The sequence below is a fragment of the Marmota marmota genome, unplaced genomic scaffold, assembly GCF_001458135.2.
Source record: "Marmota marmota marmota unplaced genomic scaffold, marMar, whole genome shotgun sequence".
Lineage (NCBI taxonomy): Eukaryota > Metazoa > Chordata > Mammalia > Rodentia > Sciuridae > Marmota > Marmota marmota.
In genome coordinates this window covers 20,589,127-20,606,421 of record NW_026000174.1, presented here as the reverse complement: position 1 = coordinate 20,606,421, position 17,295 = coordinate 20,589,127, and the positions used below count along the sequence as shown (strand labels likewise).

The 17,295-nt window shown below is 36.6% G+C and overlaps 1 protein-coding gene across 1 annotated transcript in view; it reads right to left on the bottom strand.

The window, feature by feature from the left end:
- Positions 1-5,036: 5,036 nt before the first annotated feature.
- Positions 5,037-17,295, bottom strand: part of Nlrp14 (NLR family pyrin domain containing 14) — a 30,393-nt gene continuing 18,134 nt past the window's right edge. The window contains exons 6-11 of the mRNA XM_015476115.2: positions 15,774-15,944; positions 15,135-15,305; positions 13,255-13,425; positions 11,174-11,344; positions 5,812-5,982; positions 5,037-5,177 (exon numbers count right to left, since the gene is read on the bottom strand). Coding sequence (XP_015331601.1) covers positions 5,042-5,177; positions 5,812-5,982; positions 11,174-11,344; positions 13,255-13,425; positions 15,135-15,305; positions 15,774-15,944 — 991 coding nt within the window. The 3' untranslated portion in view covers positions 5,037-5,041. The remainder of the gene's footprint in view (positions 5,178-5,811; positions 5,983-11,173; positions 11,345-13,254; positions 13,426-15,134; positions 15,306-15,773; positions 15,945-17,295) is intronic.

The following is a 17,295-nucleotide window of genomic DNA, read 5'->3' as shown; positions in this document are numbered from 1 at the left end:
AATGTTAAATACATCCACACTGTCGAACTCTTTACCTTGCAAAAAACACAAACTCTGTCTCCATTAAACAACTCCCCACTGTCCCAGCCCCTGGCAACCACCATTATTTGTCTATAAATTTTGACCACTAGGGTATCTCCTCATTAATTCAAACATCAACTAAAAGTCTAGTTGTCTTTAAATGTTTCCTTAATTTATACATAATAATTTACACATAAATATTTCCTTAATTTACACATAATAATAATTTACACATAATTTCAATGACTAATACCAAGTATCCACTTTCTGCCTGTCTTTGGGAAACTGGCTTCAGAGATTAGGACCTTAGCTCCATTATGAGGAGTGAAATTGCCCTCAGCAAGCAAAGAATTCCAAATTAAGCAAATCTTAATTTGCTTAGGTCCGCCCCATGAGCGCTGTCCACGGTCCTGTTTTCTCCAGAGATGGAAACCAGGCTTGGGACAGCTTCTCTGTGGCACCTTCTACAGGTTCTGAATTGCCTTGATTCAGGGGCACAGAGGGTAGGGGATCTGGAGAGAACGACTTGCGACCCCCTCCCAGCAAGCCCAGCTGGGCTGCCAGTGCTGCAACCACCTAAGGCCAGGCCTGGAGTTGAGGTGCCTGGAGCTCCACAGTTCCTCTCCCGCCTGAACCGCAGGCACCCAGAGAGAACTCTGGCCCCGGCCTCCCGTTCGGCCTCGTATTTGGACTTGAGGGCTGATTCGCCTCACCCAACTAAATAATAGATCTCAAAAGTCAACTAGAAAGTAGAAACGCTGGGCTCCCTGTATAGAGAGTCCTGAGACTTGCTCTCTATGTGAAGACTGCAATTCCAGATGTCTCCAGAGGGGGGCGTTTAAGGACAGTGTTTCCATGCAGCAGGATTCAGAGGGGAAATATCCTGCCTTGCAGAGTTGGGAGATTCGAAATGAATGTTTCCAGAAGAGCTGGATACTTTTGCTTCCATCCACTTTTTTTTAAAAATCAATTCATTCATTACTGAATAAGAGCCCACAATGAGGCACTATGGTGTGGACCGGAAATACAATTGTGAACAAAAGAGCCATGTTTCTGATCCTCATTGAACTTTCTCAAAAGGAGACACACACACAATGCAGAAATAGTTCAATCTGAGTGGAAGTGAAGAAAAACACGATGCTTTGTTAGGAAGGGGAGGTGATGGCAGCATTTAAGATGCAGAGCTCTGCCTCTCCAAGGAGGCAATATTTAAACTGTAGGATAAAGAATGGTGTAGAGCCAGCTCTGAGAAGTGGTAAGAGGAGCTGAGTAGGCAGAGGAGAAGCTATGCAAAGGTCCAAGTTGTGAAAACTTGGAGAACTCAAGGAATTGAAAAGTGAGAGGGGAGAATGGCTTTTTGGGGGAAAAAAAAAAAGTTGAGTAAGGAAAACCTGGTCCAGCTCTATCATCATCCATTTGTCTTTCATTCATTCAAGAAATATTGAGCTTCCACTATAAAACAGGCACTGTACAAGGTGTTAAAAATTCTGAAGTGAAGATAAATAGTAAGGTGGGCTGTTTAATTATACCTGAAAGAGATAAAAGTACTAACTATGAGTCCAGTCTTTCTCCTTCCCCATTGTTGTAGAGTAACCTGATCATTTTCACCTTTTGCTCTTAAAAGGATACTTATTCACTGAGAATATCCATCATGAGCTACAGAAAAATAAAAAATAAGGAAAACAAATATTACAGAGAGAATGGTATGTGCGAAGGAAAACAGAATGAACTGAACAGTCTTTATATTTGAAAGTGCTGTTGTCAGTTTATATCATGGTTGGAGGTCAAGAGATGAGGCTGCTGTAGCGGCAGAGGTAGAAAGAGGGGAAGAGAGACTTGTATACTCTTTAAAGAAAACTACTTCAAAAGTGGTATGGGCGTAGAACACAGTAAAAGAGAAGCCCAGGATACCAGACAGGAAATGACTTAAAATGTGAAAGATTGGAAGAAGAGATATCCATTCAGTTTCCCTTTTATAATTTGCTCTTTCATTCTAGCATATTGATGACAGAAGGGTACAAATGGTCACTTCCATCACCTCCCTCCTTTTTCACTCTTTAAAGTTTGTTTTCTTATAAGGTATAAATCAAGGGTGTCAGTGACACATAATATTTCTAGCCTCCTATTATAGATAACTGAAGTATATTACATTCTCCAACATCACAGATTTTGTAACTGGAGTAATAGGACTAAGTCCCACATTTTGATTCCAGGTTTACATTTCTAATTCTTTCCATATTCCCTTATTTTCTACTTTCTATAATCCTAATTACAAAATTGTCATACTTCAGATTTCAGCTTTTCCACGTGAACAGATGGTTGAAGGGTATGGAGAGGGCTGTAATTCTGACCCCGTTGCCCCAAATTAGGCTGACCATAAAAATCTCAACTCTGTAGCTCCAGACCTTATTCTGAGTTTTTCAGTTTGGCACTATTGACATGGATGCTTTATTGTGGGAACCTGTCTTGTGCATGATAGGATGTTTAGCAGTATACTTGGCTTCACCCACTTGATGCCAGTAGATACCTCACTTGTAACAAGCCAAAATGACCCCTTAGTGGGATCTGTCTCTAACCCCTGTTGTAACCCACTATTCTAAGAAGTGAACATTGTTAGGAAAAATATCCAAATCCTCAAAATGGGTAAAAGAAGTAAATCTGTATTCTTTTGTTATAGTAGTAGGTATTGTCTAGCAGGCTGGAGATTATCTGATTTTCTAGGGGCATTTCTTTTAATTTTCGATTTGGCTACTGATCAGGAGATTTACAACTCTGTAAAGGTACAGATTAATTAGTAGGAACCTGATAGAAATGAAAATAATTCTTGTCGGCTAGTAGTACAAATCATTTGTCTGAAATGATAAGACCAAAGTTATCATTTAAGACATTAACCAATTTTGTATCCATCTAGTAATGTTATTCATTTTTAAATTTTTTTTCTAAAGTTATATACCCTTGTTTCTCAAATGCTTTGTTGAACTAGGATCTTACTAATGCCTTTACTAACTGATAAATCTTTGGCAAGTATTCTTTATTCATATAAAAGCCAAGTCGGTCTTTTCTTGCACTTTTGTTATAAATCACAGTGGTCAATGTATTTCAATTGAATTTTGGAATTTTCAGAATTTTCTTTGCAGTCATAAGAAACATTTGTATATTTCTCAGGAGTGCTAATTTTAAGTTCCATTATCAAATATTTTCCTGTCTTATAAAACGAATTGACTATAACATTCCCCTATAAAGCTCTGAAAGTTTCAGAAACACAAGAATTTTCCTTTATCTGACATTATCACTTTGATAGGAAGCATTTACCTGTGTTGGAGTTTTTCGCAGGGAGTTTGGAAATCCTGTTTTCTGTATGGGGTGAGCTGCTCACTGCAGCAAGACTGGCACATGAAAGGGTTGCTGCTGCCCTGCTGTATACTTCAATTTGTTATGAAAGCCCCAGATTAGATTTCTCTAACCAACATGACTATCCTCATTAGGATTAAACCTCAGTAATGCTCCCTCATGTATCATCTATGCCAAATATCAATAGTTACTACTTAAATTTACCTGTAATTTTTACATGATTGTCATTTTCCCCTTCTGTCATGGTCCCCTCTATTGCCAGCCCTGCCACATTGACCCAGAGGCTATTATACCAGTATGATACTGTGTCCTGTTTCCTGGTACACAGTTCCTAAAATCTTTGGAAACCCTGAAATGATAAGTGTCTGCTTTATGATGACACAACCAGTGAATGGATGGCCTCAGGATGGGGTCTGGTGGCCAGAACCAACCATGAGATTAGGGGGTTGGAACCTTTAGTCCCACCCTGACTCCACTGAGAATGGGATGCACATTGATCACCAATGGCCAATTACTTAACCAATCATGCCTACCTAGTGAAGCCTCCAAAAAACCCCAAAAGGATGGAGTTTAGAGTTTCCCAGTTGCTGACCACATCCACATGCTAAAAGAATAGCACACCCCAAGTCCACTAGGACAGAAGCCTTTCAAATATCACCCTATATGTCTTTCATCTGGCTATTTGTATCCTTTTTAATATGCTCTATAATAAATGGATTTACTTAAGTGTTGAGTTCTCTGAGCCATTTTGCAAATTATCAAACCCAAGTGGGGATTTTTGGAACCCTGATTTAGTTGCAATTGCTACCTGAAGTGGGGAGAAGTCCTGTGGGACTGAACCTTACCCTGTGATATCTGATACTATATCCAGATAAATAAAATCAGGACTGAATGAAAGGATACCCCACCAGTGTCAGAAAGTTGTTTGGTGTAGGAAAGACCTACATTTGGATAACTAGAAACGTGAGTGTTGACTGTGTAAAAGAAGAATTTGCTTTTCCCTTACAACCAATTAAGAGGCAGGGAGAAAAAAATTTGATGGAATCTTGAGTGGAGTAAGGAAAGCAAATTCTTTGACTCAATGTCCATCAATAATTAGCTGACCTTAAATCTTACTGTCCTGTTTTCACCAATGGTAAATGACAGAAGAGACTATATCAGGCTGGGCCTGGTTATTTTTTTTTCTTTCAGTTCTGGGAAACAAACCCAGAGCCTCACATAAGCTAGGCAAGTGCTTTTCCACTGAGCTACAGCTCCCCTATGCTACAGGCATAGCTTTTAAGAGAACTGTCAACTTGTGCTTGATCCTTTTAATTCCTGAGCCCCTACCTTATAAATCCTAAGAAAGCACTTAAAAAAAAATTCTCCAGTCCCATCCTCAGGTCTTATTTCTAGGCTTCTCCTACCCAAGTTCTTAAGTTTTGAATCCAACTAAAAACATGATATACTTTTCAGAGAGCTTTTTTTTTTCATTTCCTTTAGTCTATTAAAGACTTGTGTCAAGTAGAACCAATGTTTTACAGAGAAGTGACTAATCAGTATCTAACATGTCACCTGCAATATTTGTGTGCAGAGATTATCTTATTATGCTAAGAACCAAAGTCTTTGCCATTCTGAAGTTTTATTTCTTTTAATTTTTATTTTTTCAAGTAATGTCAGGGTCTTCAAATCAGGAACACCACCACCAGGACCCATCTTCTTCACCATAATCATTACAATAGGGCTTAATGACTAAATGTGGATTGCTTACTTCAACCTCTTCTAGCAGCTTCTGGGCTTCCTCATCAAATGCCTCTTTGCACAACCTGAGAAAACAAGGTGAAATCTCTTTTCCTGAACTCAATTTTCCTATAGCCTTCCACTTCCTCTGTGAAATTTCAGTAAAAGAGACAAAAACAAAACAAAACCTGTCTCTTAAAATAGAGAATATGAGCATGGATGGTGAGTAGGAAAGGGAACAGAGAGATGCAGTGAAGGAGATACAGTAGTCAAAGTAAAATTAAACGTAGCAAGAGCCTTTTCCTATCCAAGCAAAATAGTACTACCAATGATAATGTTGAAAATAGCTAACACATTCATTGCTTGTTATGCTAGGCCCTTTTATAAGTACTTAGCCTATACTGATTCAGTAATCTTCCCAATAATCCTACATGTCAATTTTATAATTTAACCTACAGATAAGGAAACCAAAACAGTGATAGGGGTATTATCCTACATTAAACATTTAGTAAGAAGAGAGATCAGAAACCATACTCAGGTAGCCTGGTTCCAGAATGCTCAATTCAACTACTATGCTGTATTGTGTCGTTCAAAATTCAATGTTCTAGTAGTAATCCTCCAAAGGATCCAAATCAGGTTCTTAGGCCTGTGATAAATGAGTGGTTCCCAAAATTTCTCATTACTGGAAACTCTTCTCCTGAGAAGCTACTGAAGACTTACCCTAGAATTTGTAGTTTACATTCCTGAGACTTCAAGGCTTCACATAACTTCCCAATTCCTTCACTCCCTAAGGCATTCTGTGTCAGGTTCATGTTTATCAGTCTTTGGTTGCTGAGAAGAGTAGAAGAAAGATCCTGACAACAGAGAGAGGTCAAACTACAGTATTCCAACCTGTAGGGAAGAGAGACAAAAGATAAAAATGACTTTATCCCATGACAGAGAGCAAGCACATGAGGATCTGTGAGCTTTGAGTGGAATTTCAGAACTTAAAAAAAAAAAGAATACTAATTAAAGGATTACAAGTACTCATAATATTATTACTAGATATTTATAGGCTGAGCATATACCTTCCCTTATTATGAATTACAAGCCTATAAATATAGTCCAAAGAATAACTATGCAAGTATATATACTACCTTCTGCACCTGATGTTTCACCAACCAACTAATTTGAATATGATTTTCACCTTATGTTTACCTTGCCATTGAACAGTTGTGTGCAAGGTAAACATAAGGTTTACCTTATGTTTACACAAGCACATATGCAGGTGCTGATCATAAAAAAACAATTAAGTTGCTATCCACATGGAATTCATGTTAATGTGGAAGAGAGGTGGTTACACTAATTATAACACAGCGTTCATAAATATTACATAAAATACACCTTAGGGTGAAAAGCATTATAAAACAAAGAGTTTTCAAGAATTCATCAGGAAATTTAATCAATTTAAATTTTCAATCCCTAATAATGGTTCCAAAAATATAAAAAGAAAAACAGAACCAGAAAGTGAAAGACACAAATCTAATATTATAATGGAGATTTAATATATTTTCATGGTCATTAACTAAGTTATCTGAAAGGAAAAAAATCCTTCTGTTTCCAGTAACCTAATCATCTGCCACTGGGTCCCATCCCTTAAAGGTTCCACACTTCAACACAATCACACTAGGGCCAGCCTGCCAGCGTATGCATCTTTGAGGAACACGTTCAACTAATATGCAAACCATAGGATACTGCAACCAGCAACTCTACATACTCTTTTCAAGTGCACAGTAGAACATATACAAAAACTAACTATATACTGACCCATGAAGCAAATGCCAACAGATCTCAAAAGATTAAAATCACATACAGTATTTTCTCAGATCACAATGCTAGCGGTTAATGTTCAAAAATTAAGAAATATAGGCTCAGTGGTAGTGTTTGCCTAGAATGTGTGAGGTACTGGGTTCAATCCTCAGCACCACATTAAAAAAAAAAAGAAAAAGCAATACATTTTAAAATAACCCATATGTCTTTTTTTAAATATTTACTTTTAGGTTTTTTAGGTAGACACAACATGTTTATTTTTATTTTTATGTGGTGTTGAGGATCGAACCCAGTGCCCCATGCATGCCAGGCAAGGGCGCTACCCCTTGAGCCACATCTCCAGCCCAACCCATATGTCTTAAAGAAAAATATAAGGGATGTCTAAAAATATTTTAGATTAAAAACAAAACACTGCATACAATATCAATACTTACAGAATGAAGTATGCCAGTTATGAAGGTAATAAAAAGAAACGTAAGGTTATATGATCTAAATAAGCATCCAATTCAAGAAGTTAGGAAAAATGGCAAAATCCAAAATAAAACCAATGAAAGTACAAGAAATAAGATTATATAATTAATGAAATATAAAGTATATATATATATATATATATATATATATATATATATATATATAGTAGAACAGAGAAATCAGTGTTGTTCTTTGAAAAAAAAATGAAATGTGAAGCTGCTCAAATTACCAATATCAGGATTGAGAAGAGAGATCACTATTGGTGATTTAGACATTCAACAGATAGTAAAATATTATTGGAAACTTGCCAATAAGTTCTATAATTTGGATTAAATAGATAAAATCAATAAGAAAACATACAAAAAAGTACTCAATAAAAATCCTAACCATACTTTTAAAATATAATCTAGATTTAAAACAATCTGCAATGGAAACTATATAGTTTCACCAGAAAGTTTTACAAAATTCAAGTAATTCCAGTCTTACTACATTCCTCCCAGGAATCTGAAAAGGAAGCAATATTCCCAAACTCAGTTTATAAAATTACTGCAACTTAGATACAAAAGCTTAATGAGGCAAGAAATGCACAAGAAATAATAATGTAATCTCCATTATGAACAAAGATGTGTAAATACTTATACTGACAAAATAAGTGTCCCTCCCTCTCATACACACACACACACACACACACACACACACACACACACGAAAGAGATATCATGACTGAGTTGCTTTTAGCCCAGGTTGATATAATAAATGTAAACAGGTTTGGCAAATTTCTTAAGTTAGACACCTACTCAGAATTTTAAAATATAAACAACTTTTCACAAGCTAGGTATATAAAAGAATTTTTAAAATTGATAAGTGGGTGATTTACTGAAATTTTGTTTTGGATATGAGGAACAACAGAAGGAAGCCCACTCTCCCTGGGCATATTAATATTATATCACATATTAACAGTTATTAAGGTCATAAAAATAAAAATATAAGGTCTGAAAAGGAAAATAACATTATTCCCAAATGGTCTGACTGTATACCTAGAAAATCCAAAATAATCTAAAATAGAATCAACAAGAGAATGTGACAGGCCACATATATGAAATCAACATACAAAACCAACTGTGTATCTATGAAACAATGAAAAAAATAGCAATTAACTATTTTTGATGGCATTAGTTTTAGAATAGGTAAACAACAAAGTATACATCCACTTCGGGAAAATTAGTAAGCTTTATTGGTAGACTTAAACTGAGTAATACTTCATTTTGGCATATCAAGAGACTCACTCATTGATAGATTCAATGCAATTCCAGTTAACAGGTAGGTGTGGCAGGTGCTTGTGCATGATAATTGATAATCTGATATTTGAAAATTAACTTGGAAATGCAAAGGAGAAGAGTCAAAATTATTTTGAAGATTATCATCAGAAATATTTTTGGAAGACTCCGTCTAGTAGACATCAGGACTTATTATAGAGCTGTTCTAAGACAGTGCACTATTGGGCCTGGGGAATTACAAACAGGCTAAAGGGAAAGAAGAGAAAATCCAGTGGCAGATCCATCCACCAACAAAAATGTAACAAGTAACAAAGGTGTCCCTGCCAAGAAGGAAGGAGAGAAAAAACTTCAATGAATTTTTGCTAGAGAAAATGAGTATCTATATAGGAAATATATTAAAATGGACTTTTATATATTTCCAACCATATTTTAAAAGGTAATGAAAGATCCATCTGCTTCATAATTGCCTTTGCTATTTAGGAGATAGTAAATAGAATATGGAATATAAAGGGTGTGGGAGATGAGGAGTCTCTATAAATATTGTAAAGATGCTTCCATCTCTCTACCCCAGATCCCACTGGGCTAAAGGTTTGGGTAAGGGTGAGGAATGGCTGAAGAGTAAGTGAAGTTATAGCCACCAAGTTGGAATTAGGGAACAACAACAAGAACCTGAGAAGTATAAAGAGTAAGGAGAACAATTAAAGTTCTCATTCCCCCCCACACACACAAAGTTCCAACACTACAGCCTGGCAAAATAACTATTTGGTCTTTGTAAATCCAGCAACAGCTGCACCCAGAAATCTGCCTGGGTTTTCATGTCTGTCCACAAGCTGTATAAACAGAAAACCTCCTGGGGATGCAGGAGGCACTGAGCTATTCTCCTGTGCCTGATGCTATCATTGGAAACCCCAATGTGGACCCCCATCATATGTGTATAAGTACAACAACCAGCACAGCCTCACTTCACTTGGATTTCCTGATGCCAGAACAGTCTTGGCCAATGAATGTATGTATGGCCAATGAATCAGCTGTAATTATCAGTGTGACTGTCTACCTCACTTAACCAAACCAGTCTAATGGTGACCCAAATCAATTACAGCAATACATCCCAAATTAGAGTGTCCTGTGCTCTTTTGATCCTTATGTATGTGGGGAACAGTGGACCACTTAATGTCCCTTATTGGAGATATGGGTTGCTTTGGGTCCATATTTTGCCCCATTTATTACCACTGAAATCAGAGATTTGCAGGTCATTCTAAATTCCTTTGTGTGGATCATAACAGATGAAAGACCTATTAGTTTTTTGGGATTTATTCAGTTGGCTGAATCCAGGACCCTAGCATTGTGATTGAAATCAATACTATAAGTTGGCCTCTTTCTGTACTTGGAGTTTTATCATGGTCTTCATTAAATAGTATGTGGGATTAATTGAACAGATACGGTTCCAGCTTCTATTGAGTAGATTAATCAGAGTGGCTAATGGAGTAGTACACTCATGTGAAAATTCACAAGAAGCTAATACTGTATTGTATAGAAACAAGGGATGGATATTGTTACAAGACATTTTTCCATTGATCTGTCACTCTCCCACATGTTTTGCTAACAAGAACACAAGTTTCTGATAACTCTACCCAGGCCATTTCTCAGGGCTGTATTTTCATGGAGCAACCTAAATGATAAAGTAACATCTCTCTCCAGGACGAAGAGCAGGCTTATTCTCACTTGCTCTACAGTGGCATGTTCAGGCATCCATCTGAGCCCTCCATGACAGTCCAGTAAAGCCTGGGGAAAATGGGAACTGACAATGATACTCTTTCTAATGAAGTCCTTTTTTTCTGAAAGAAATATTGTGTTTTCTTCCAGCATCCATGAAATAGAAGCAGGTTAAGTTATTAGGTTGAAAATAGGATAAAACTCTATGATAGTTACAATGTCAGCATTATTATAAAAGGTATGGAAACAAGAGAGTGCTGCTGTTCCAGTGTAAGAGTCAAGGAAGATTTCTCTGGGAGATACTGAATTCCTAAAGGCTGAAACGTATTGTGTCTTGGTTTCCCACATGGAGAATCCAATTCCTGACCTAGAGGTCAATAACTTACGTTGTACAGATGAAAATGAACTAGCCAATATCAGTTCAAGATCTAAGTAAAAAACTAAACACAAGATTGAACATAAGAAGTACATAGGATCAGCGTTTATTAGATTGCAAGCTCCTTGTGTTTTATAGATATAAGATGATTAGTAAAGTATTTGATTTAAAAAGAAAAATTAACTCAAGAACAAATGGAATATCTGAAGGATGAATGGAGAAGCCCAAACAGGTACCATTTACTTAATATGTATCTTTTATACCAAAGAACATGTAATACACATTGACCCATATATTTGAAATTCAGATTCTTATTTCTCAGAGTAACTTACCTTCTAGTCCTCATTGTTTTTTCATTCTCTCCACACATGAAACTACTATCTATACCAGCCATCAAACAGGTATCATTTTCCTAATGATACAACTACAAACTCACCCAAGCTTCTGAATGTTACTATTTGGATGTCTTAAAGCATCACATAGAATTTTCATCCCATCATCCTTCAGTTCATTATTCCCAAGGTCTAGGCTGTGCAGGTTTGGGTTGTTTAAAATAACTGAAGCCAGATCCAAACAACATGCATTAGTGAGAACACAACCCATTAATCTGTAAGAAATAGAAAAGAGAAGTGAACCCTTCAGTTGTCAGGCTTAGTTAACTTTGTCCTAGTAGAGCTGCCCAGACATTTGAACCTCTTCTCACTCTATCTACAACCCAGAACACACATGGGAAGGTCTAATGTTACCAGCAAACAATGCAAAAGAAACCCAGTGGGTAAAACTCCGCCCCCCACCAACAGATTGCTACCTATGAAGCTGATAAATCAAGGGTATAATCACTTTTTCTTTAAAAAAAAATGGATATAAGCTTTTCCAAGAAACCCACAGATAAATTATTTCCATTTTTAATAGATTTTTGAAATTCAAAAAAGGAAAAAAAAAAAAAACGCTTTCCAGGAATCTACCTCAAGGTTTCATCTTCAAATAAGAAAGCATATGAAAAGCTGTTTCTTGCAGGTCCTCTGCATGGCCTTAAGCTTTCCCTCCTCATACTTTGTCCCCACAGTATTTTCTAACTTTACACATGCATTTTTCTCCAAATACAACAGCAATTGTTATTCCCTTTTACTCTCTCCCTCCTTTCCTTTGCCTAGGATATCCCTACATGACAAAATCCTCTTCATCTTTTGAGCCTAAAGAACTTCTGTGTCCACTGTGAGGTCCTTCTCCTTGCTCCTTGGGTCCTTCTACCAATGTATGGTATACATTATGACTGGATTTATATTTATTTTCATGTAATCAACACTTTATGTTAATTGAGAATGAGAGTATCACTTTCAATGGCCTTTAGTTCAATGGCCTCAGCAACTAGCTCTTATTTATGTTAACATTGGTTAAAAGAAAGGGTTTGGCTTGCTTAGATGCTATGAGATAACTAAGCAAAAAAAAAAAATTGTGTTTACAGCAATACCCAGGAGAGAAGGTGGGCTGACCCTAAGTGTACAGATCACTTAGAAATTTAGTCTCTGTAATGAAATGAAGGTATTGGATTTGCAATAATTTCCATTAAGTACAACTTTATCTTCCAATTAAATAATCAAGGAAATTTCAGAGAATCACATAATAATCCATATCATACATTTTCCTGAAGAAAGTAAAGGTGGCTCAATCACCTTGGTGTTTACAATGTCATAATAAACTAATTTGGAAGTGTGGTTATCATGAGTCAGCCCACTCAAGACAACTACTTCTGAGTACTCCAAGGATCTTGAGTTTACAGTTTTGAAAATCAATTCTGGGTTCATGCGCTTAATGAATTATCCAAGCTACTAGTCCCAGTGGAGGCCCTTGAGGAAAAGTGAGCCAAGATTACTAAGTGACTCATCCACCCTGCTGCACTCTAGCCACAATATTTATACACTGAAATATTAAATATCATGCAGTCATTAAGATGATTTTAATATATATTTAAATGTGTTTCTGAAATAATATCAAGTGAACAGAAACCCTAAAGTCATGTCTATACAATAATGTATACACAAAGGCTATACATATGTATGTGTACTTGCTCATAGACCAAGAGGGGACATAGGATTAAAAATGTTGGATGTGAAATGGGGCTATAGGATTTTTTTAAAAAAATATAACCCTTGCAGTTTCTTTGTAAAAAATCATAAACCTGAGTTTAAATATAAAGAAAAACAAGAGTACAATTTCAGCTTCATGGCTATAAAGTGGAAGAGACACAGATTCACAGCCAAGGAAAGAGAAAAGTGACTCCTGTTTAGCCTGATGCTGCTGGGTCTTACCTGAGGGAAGCTGATATAGTGACTGATTAAAAAACAAATCTGATGGACAGACTTCCTCAGCTTGTCTCAGGCAGAATGACAGAAAATCAGCTCTATACACTTTGGATACTCAGATCTCAGCCTTCCTCACCTCGCCCCCCAAATCTCCTCTACCCTTAAGACAGCCTGTAACTGAAACTACCCAATAGTAAAGTCCCAGAAAACCCACTCCAAATCCTGAAGATTACAGCTTGGCTGCCGGAAGACATCACACAGAAGCTTTACTCCATCATCTTGAAGATAGTTTGAACCCAGGTCCAGATGCTTGAGGCTCTTATTGTGCACAAGAGAAGTTGAGAGATATTCACTGCTCAGTGAAGTGAAATGGCAGCACCTCAGCCTAGAGGAAGGACAATGTAAGGAAAGATGGAAGCATTCTTCTACTGCCCAGAGATTTTTATATCTGAAAAATTTTAGGTTATAATCACTTGCCAACACCCAATCTCAAATCAGACACTCTGACTAGCAGCCTGTCTCACATGGGACATTTATGTCTGCATCAAATTGTATTATAGACTGGATTCATGTTCTTCAGTTTTTCTTACACTAAAACCAACGTTAACCTTTTTATATTGAATACAGTACTATTGCAGAATAGAGCAGCAGGCAGATGGCATATAATAGAAGTAATCATAATAAAATAAGCATTCTTCATATGTAATAAAAGTGGCATTTTCAATCAATAAGAACAAGACATCATGCCATAAATTATTTTTGTAAACAGATCTGATAAGTATAAATCTTAAGACAAAATTGGGAATAATTTAACATGTAAATGTTAAATTGGAATAAACTTTGCATAATTTAACATGCAAATGTTAAAAACAAAACCATTAAGAACATGAGATAATGACTTAAGTGGATTTTTTTTTAAAGAAAGGTATTTCCAATTTTGATAAAACCTCCAGAAGTCATGAGGCAGAATCTGACCTTATGAAAAATTTAAATTTCTATATTATGAAAATAACCATAGAGAAAGCTGGAAATAAAGCAACATGCTAGGAAAATTATTTGCAATATGTAAGAAGTATATGTGATATTAATAACCATAATATAACATATCAGAAAACATGCATAAGAAAAGTAAACCTATGAAGAAGCAATTCCTAGAGAATAAAGAGCCAAAAACATTTGAAAATATGTTCAACATCAAATTACACGTTATTTTTCAACTTTCTAATACTGATCAGAAAGATTGTGAATACCTAGTGGGGCATTAAAATGAAGATCCCTAGACTACTGCTGGGAATATAAACAACCTATCTGGAACATCTGACCTCCCCAAAAAAGAAAAAAAAATGCAAACTTTGGCTTATCAATTTTATGTCTAGGAAATTATCTAGAAAAAATTAACAGAATAAGCACATTGTGATTCAGCCATACAATGGAATGCTATTATTTCTGTTTAAGGAGTGTGTAATGTGTATGTGTGCAAGAAACAAAAAAATACCTATATAAAAAGTTCATTCTAAGCCCAAATGACAGAGTTGCATAGCTGGTAAACTTTAGTTCTGAATTCATCATTTTCTTGTGAGATGTTAGACAAGTTACATTATCTAAGCCTCACATTCCTGACCTGTATGAGCTACCTAGAACGAATGTGGTCAGTTTGAGACCATCAGGTACCCTTGCACAGCTTAAATAAACTCAGCACAGTGTCAAGAATAGAGTAAGGATACAATACATGGCAGTTATTAGCATCATCATCATCATTAAGGGGTAACAGCTAGGAAAACAAGAGTCAGAATTTGTTCCTAATGTCTCCATCTTAGCTTGGTGTTACTGTAACAGAACACCTGAGGAAATTTATAGATGATAGAAATGTATTTCTAACAGTCTGGAAGCTGGATGTCCAAAATTGAGGGGAAATATCTAATATCTCTCATGACCTAATCACATTTGAAAGATACCACCACCTCAACACTGCTGCATTCAAAATTAAATTTCTGATACATGAATTGTGGAAGACACATTTGAACAATATCATAATTTTAAATATACTTTACAATGCATATTATATTGGAAGGATGAAAACTAGTAGACACTTACACAAGGCTCTGTAGAGTACACTGTGGGTTTTTCAAGGCATCACTTACAAGCTTTACTCCATCATCTCCCAAAACATTGTCTGCCAGGCATAAATGTGTCAGTGTCTTATTGCTGAGGAGAGCCAATGAAAGATCCTCACAACCAACTTCTGTGAGGCCACAACTTTCTAAGCTGAAGGATAAACAGATGGGAAAGGATCCTTCAATTTCCATAGTCCATGTCTCTTCTCCTTCACAAGGAAATTAGCAGGTGCTTATAAATTTGATTCTTTACTATGGGATTAACCTCAACAAATCTACTTCAATTGTGAATATCATTGTAGCCGTGTACAGGATAGAGTGAAACAAAGGAAGACGAAAAGTCTAGAAAAGGAATGAAAATAAGCTTGATCAGAAAGAAAATTATCTTAAAAGTCATGTAGAAGAGGAAGGGAGGGCTGCTGGTATAGTTCAGTGGTATATCACATGCTTTGCGTACACAAAGTCATGGATTCAATCCCCAGACACACACAGAAAAAGAGAAGTACCAAAACAGGAAGTACTTACAGAATTCACCTAGGACTGACAAATGGGCCTGTTAATATTAAGACTCAGGCTTTTCCCTATTTAAACCATAATGAAGTTATAAAAACAGACTCACGACAGTCTCTCTAGGCAACATTTTGGATGTTGTAAGGCCTCACATAACAACTTCACGCCATCATCCAACAGATTATTGGCCGACAGATTCAGAAATATCAGGCTCTGGCTTTTGATGAGAGCCTTGGATATATTTAGACAACAAACTGCAGTTAATTCACAGGATTCCAACCTGGAAAACAAAATCAAAAAACCAGAAATGATACATCCTACAAAAGAATGACAATCACCACTCACACCCAGCCAGAGAGTAAAGATTTGTCAGTTTGGGGGGAACCTTGACTGAAATTTCAGCTTCCCTTCATAGAATCAGTTATTTAAGTATAGGGCTATGACAGAGTTAAGGAGGGAAGAAAGCTTCTCTCTCCCATCCCCAATTCCCCATGAAAATGTGTATGAAAGCATTTTAAAATCTTTAATGGAAATACATTTTTTTTAGTCTGAGAGGTATTTCCCTAACTACAACTCTGAAGAAGATGGATCAAAGGATAACTGTCCCCTCCAACACTGATCTGTGGAACAACAGAGGCAGACAGAAGTCAGGAGCAATCTCCCGTGAGCTTGCTTACTCATGGGAATCAACCCATGCTTTCTGAGGAACTTGGTCCTTAAAAGTGAAACCAAGAAGTAAATCAGAAATAAAATTGTTTCTAAAAGAGGAAATGAAGTAGAAAAAGTACACATAGAATCCTTCTAAATAATCTTGAAAGAGATTTCTATTTGAAAATAATTTGTGCTCCATACACTGGGAGTGATACCAACAATTTGTGAGAAGAGTCAGGCAGCACAGGGTTCTTGGCAGCTGGAGCTGCTCCAGGTATTCCCTTTAATAAAGGGCTTAACAACTTGAGGCACTCAGGAATCGGTTCTCTCCATCAAAATCAGGGTACACAGAGGCAGGAACAGGAAAAAGCTCCCCCCTGCAGTCCAGAATTAGATACAATGGGTGACCTAGAGTATGACCAAAGGCTGAAAATCTTAATTTTCCCTGAAAAAAAAAGTGTTCTGGGTTGAATTATGTTCCTCCAAAAGTCATATGTTGAGATGCTAACTCCTAATGTGGAAGTATTTGGAGGTGGGTCCTTTAAGGAAGTAAATAGGGTTAAATGAAAAGAGTAGGGTCCTAATGTAATAGTACTGGCATACTTATAAGAAGGGAAAGGGATACAAAGAGTGGGCAAGTACACATAAAAAAGGCCGTGTGGGGACACAGCAAGAAAACAAAAGGTGAGAGACCTCACCAGAAATCAATCCTGTCTGCTCTTGATCTTTCAACCTCCATAATATTGAGAAGTAAGTTTAAGATACTCAGAGTTCATGGCATTTTGGTATGGCAGCCTGAGCAGAACTATATCGAGGGGACACTGTATTAGCAGCCACACAGGTAGTTGGGGAAAAAAGGGGGGACTCTTGTCATTCTGTTTGTACAGAACTCTTCTAGACGAGAAGATTCAATATTATGAGGACCTGTGGATAAAATATTAAATTCTTACAGAAAGATATTACACTAAGGGGCAAGTGTA